The sequence below is a fragment of the Meleagris gallopavo genome, chromosome 8 (assembly GCF_000146605.3).
Source record: "Meleagris gallopavo isolate NT-WF06-2002-E0010 breed Aviagen turkey brand Nicholas breeding stock chromosome 8, Turkey_5.1, whole genome shotgun sequence".
Lineage (NCBI taxonomy): Eukaryota > Metazoa > Chordata > Aves > Galliformes > Phasianidae > Meleagris > Meleagris gallopavo.
This window is the reverse complement of record NC_015018.2, coordinates 21,641,954-21,645,078: the sequence shown is the minus strand read 5'-3', so window position 1 is coordinate 21,645,078 and position 3,125 is coordinate 21,641,954. Positions and strand designations below refer to the sequence as shown.

General features: G+C 60.1%; 1 protein-coding gene across 5 annotated transcripts in view; it reads right to left on the bottom strand.

Annotated features, from left to right (window-relative positions):
- Nucleotides 1-2,635, bottom strand: part of CRTAC1 (cartilage acidic protein 1) — a 7,112-nt gene extending 4,477 nt beyond the window's left edge. For 2 of the 5 annotated variants that reach the window (XM_031554462.1, XM_031554466.1), the window contains exons 1-3: nt 2,416-2,635; nt 984-1,180; nt 87-217 (exon numbers count right to left, since the gene is read on the bottom strand). In XM_031554462.1, coding sequence (XP_031410322.1) covers nt 87-217; nt 984-1,180; nt 2,416-2,603 — 516 coding nt within the window. In that variant the 5' untranslated portion in view covers nt 2,604-2,635. The remainder of the gene's footprint in view (nt 1-86; nt 218-983; nt 1,181-2,415) is intronic. The other 3 variants (XM_031554464.1, XM_031554465.1, XM_031554463.1) reach the window with 2 other exon arrangements.
- Between the last annotated feature and the right edge of the window lie 490 nt (nt 2,636-3,125).

Below are 3,125 nucleotides of genomic sequence, written 5' to 3'. Positions count from 1 at the left end.
CTTACAGCCACCAACCGGCTGCCGGGGGCACCAGTGGAGTGGGACGTGGCCCGGGTGAGGGGCTGCCCCACACTCTGCCTGCTCACCGTGCGATCCACACAGGCGACGGAGCGCCCGGCGAAGCGGCTGGCCACGTCGCGGTTCACTTCGTCGCTCAGCAGGTCCTCCCAGCGCCCGTTGCGGAGTTTGAAGAGCTTATCCGTGTAGGTGGCCATGCCTGTGGGATGTGGTCAGGGGCTGCCGCAACTATCCTCCCTCCGAGCTTGTCCCAATGGGACATGACCCTTGCTCTGTTCCCTCAACTGTTGCCACCGGCAAAGTTCCCATAACCCGTAAGTGCCACTGGGAGACACATGGAAGAATCAACTCATTAAGTTAAAACGTGTCCCAATGGGGTACAGCCAGTGGAGGCAAAAATCAATGCAGTGCCAGGCACAGACAGTGAGCCATGGTGCTGTGACAGTGCCAGTGGCATTGCCTGATTTAGAGATGGGCACACAGACAGCCAATGCCAGCTCTGGTAATTGGAGAATGAAAACACATCTGCAGCAGTGGGACCAGGCAGAGCTGGTATGGAGCAGAGACACGGGGAACTTTGGGGATCCCTTGGGGCACAGGTGTCCCCTCCCCAGGGCTGGCATGCCCAGGAGCTGCGACAGCACCAGTAAAGCAGGATGAGACTCTGGCTTGGTACAGAGGCACAGTTCTGCCACCATCACGGGGGTCAGCACGCATGGGTACGCTCACGTCCTGGTGGCATGGCAGTCCCAGTGGTGATGGGACACTGCCATCCCCTCAGGGTGCCATGGAGAGGGTGACTGGTAGTGCTGACTCAGCATCAGGCTGGGCTCAGCGTCCCGCCCGCGCTGCCATCAATCAATGGAGCCACTCAACTGGGAAATTAACTCCAGCCCGCACACATCCCTCACGCGCCGAAGGTCATGGGCAGCCGTGACGGGCCCCCCCCTGTGCCTGGAGCTCACCGGAGAAGGCATTGTTGGTGTTGAGGAAGTAGATTTCCTCCCGGCCATCCCCATCAACGTCACACGCTGTCACACCGATAGCATTGCCCGGCCGGTCCCGCAGCGCATAGTAAGGGGAGCTGTGCTCATCCTCTGCCACATTGACCAGCCGGCCCCGCGCCTTGTCGTACTTGAGCACCAGGTTGGGGCCATTGTATCTGTAGGCATGAACAGATGGATCCTGGAGCTGGGAATGGCATGACAGCCCCTGTCCCATCCCCTTGTGCAGGTGGCCAAGCAGGATCTGGGCATCAGCAGCTTGAGGGGCACAGCAAAGACATGCATGGCGTGTGGTAGCCAAGGATCTCCTGCCTCCCTCTTCTTCCAGCTGTGGCTGCCATGGGGAGGGCTTAGCCTGGCGTCACACGTCAGCCTGGCCTGGGCATCCTGGGTAGAGTCAGGGTAGGATGGGGCAGGTTCCCTTCTTGCAGCCTTTTCCCAGGGCAGGAAAGGCAGCACGCAAGGCAAATCTGCTCAGCACGCTGTGCCCCACAGGCTCCCCGCCTGTTCCTGCCCCATGCACCGTAAACAAGTTACACAACGGGCACTGTGCTGCTTACAAAACCAATCCTGGCTGCTTGGCTCAGCCCTGCTGATGCAGTGACCTGGGCCCTGCTGGGTGTTCCTGGCTGCCCAGGCTTGCTGCACTGTTGGGCAGACACCCTATGTCCATGCCCCATATATCAAGCACGGTGCCAGCCCATGCTGGGCTCATGGGGTGAGATACTCCCTTCCAGGCGAGGACACATGTACAAGCCTCCCTCATGGATGAGCATGCTATGCCACTGTCTCACTGCCATGGCAGGAGCCTGTGCCACTGTCTCCACTATCCCCAGCCAGGGCAGGACCTGCCAGCAGCAGCTGCTCTGTGTCCAGCCCTGCTCGGGTGCTGGGACAGCACAGCACACGGCTCCTGCATCACTGGCTCCTGCCAGCCCTTCCAAGCCATCACACCCATACAGGGCTATAAAAAACCTCCAGCCAATTAAATGAATCTCCGGAGAGCACTGAGTCCTGTCAGCGGAGCCGAGCTGGCTCAGGCTCGAGCTGCCTCTGTACTGAGGGGTGGGACCCAGCCGTTGGGCAGCTGCCATCATCCCACAGCAAGAGGACCCAGCCCCGGAGGAGTGTCCCCATGCAGATGGCAGATGCAGATGCTGGCAGTGCCACCATACACCTCCTCCTAGATGGAGGGATGGGAATTAGTGATGCGCCCCAGCAGAGCAGTGAGACCAACTGCCTGCAGCTGGAAGCTCAGCTGGGCACCACGTGTGCTTTTTGGAGAAAACAGTGAGTTTGGAAAGGCTGCCAGCCCTGGGACACAGGGCTTCGAGGAGCTCCTGGCACTGCAGGGCCACCATGTCTTACTGCCCCCAAGACTGTCACTACTCACCCTGCCACTACGATCTCAAAGCTGCCATCAGCATCCAGGTCAGTGACAGCCACGCCGTAGTTGAGCTGTGTGGGGTTGCTGTCGTAGTCAGGCGGGAGCAGTTGGTGGGTGACAGCGGTGAACATGGGCTCACTGCGCTGGGAGCCCTCACTGGGCCAGGCCAGGGACAGCAGGCACAGCGTCAGCATCCTGGGCACCTGAGACAGACCTGCAGCCGCTCAGCTCTGCTGGTTGCACCACCAAGACCCCATTCCACAGAGCCCGAGCATCATCCTTGCACGAGCTATTCTTCCTCCACCACTCGCCACCCACCCCACTCAGTAACCCACAACCCTTCAATTCTCCAGCCCTGAGACCTCAGGCATTGCTGTGTGACTCCAACATGCCTCGGTTTCCCCATCCTGCCATCGCTGTTTCTCTTGGGGACTCTGTGGGGTAAGTACCTGCCCAGCTGGATGGTGGGAGGGGTTGTCTGCACAGGGCTGCAGCCATGAGAAGGTGACAGGAGACTGGGAGGAGAGGCTCAATTAACCTGGACTGCGGAGGACTGTGGCTGCCAGCATTGCTGGCAAGGCTGCGGAACTTTGGAGCTGGCTCTGACCTGGCTTTAGAGTGGGTGACAAGTGAGGTGGCACTCAAGACTGCTGCACTCACTGTGGGCCGGGCAGTCCCCTCCAGAAAAGTCCAGCAGCAGCAGCAAGCTGCATGGC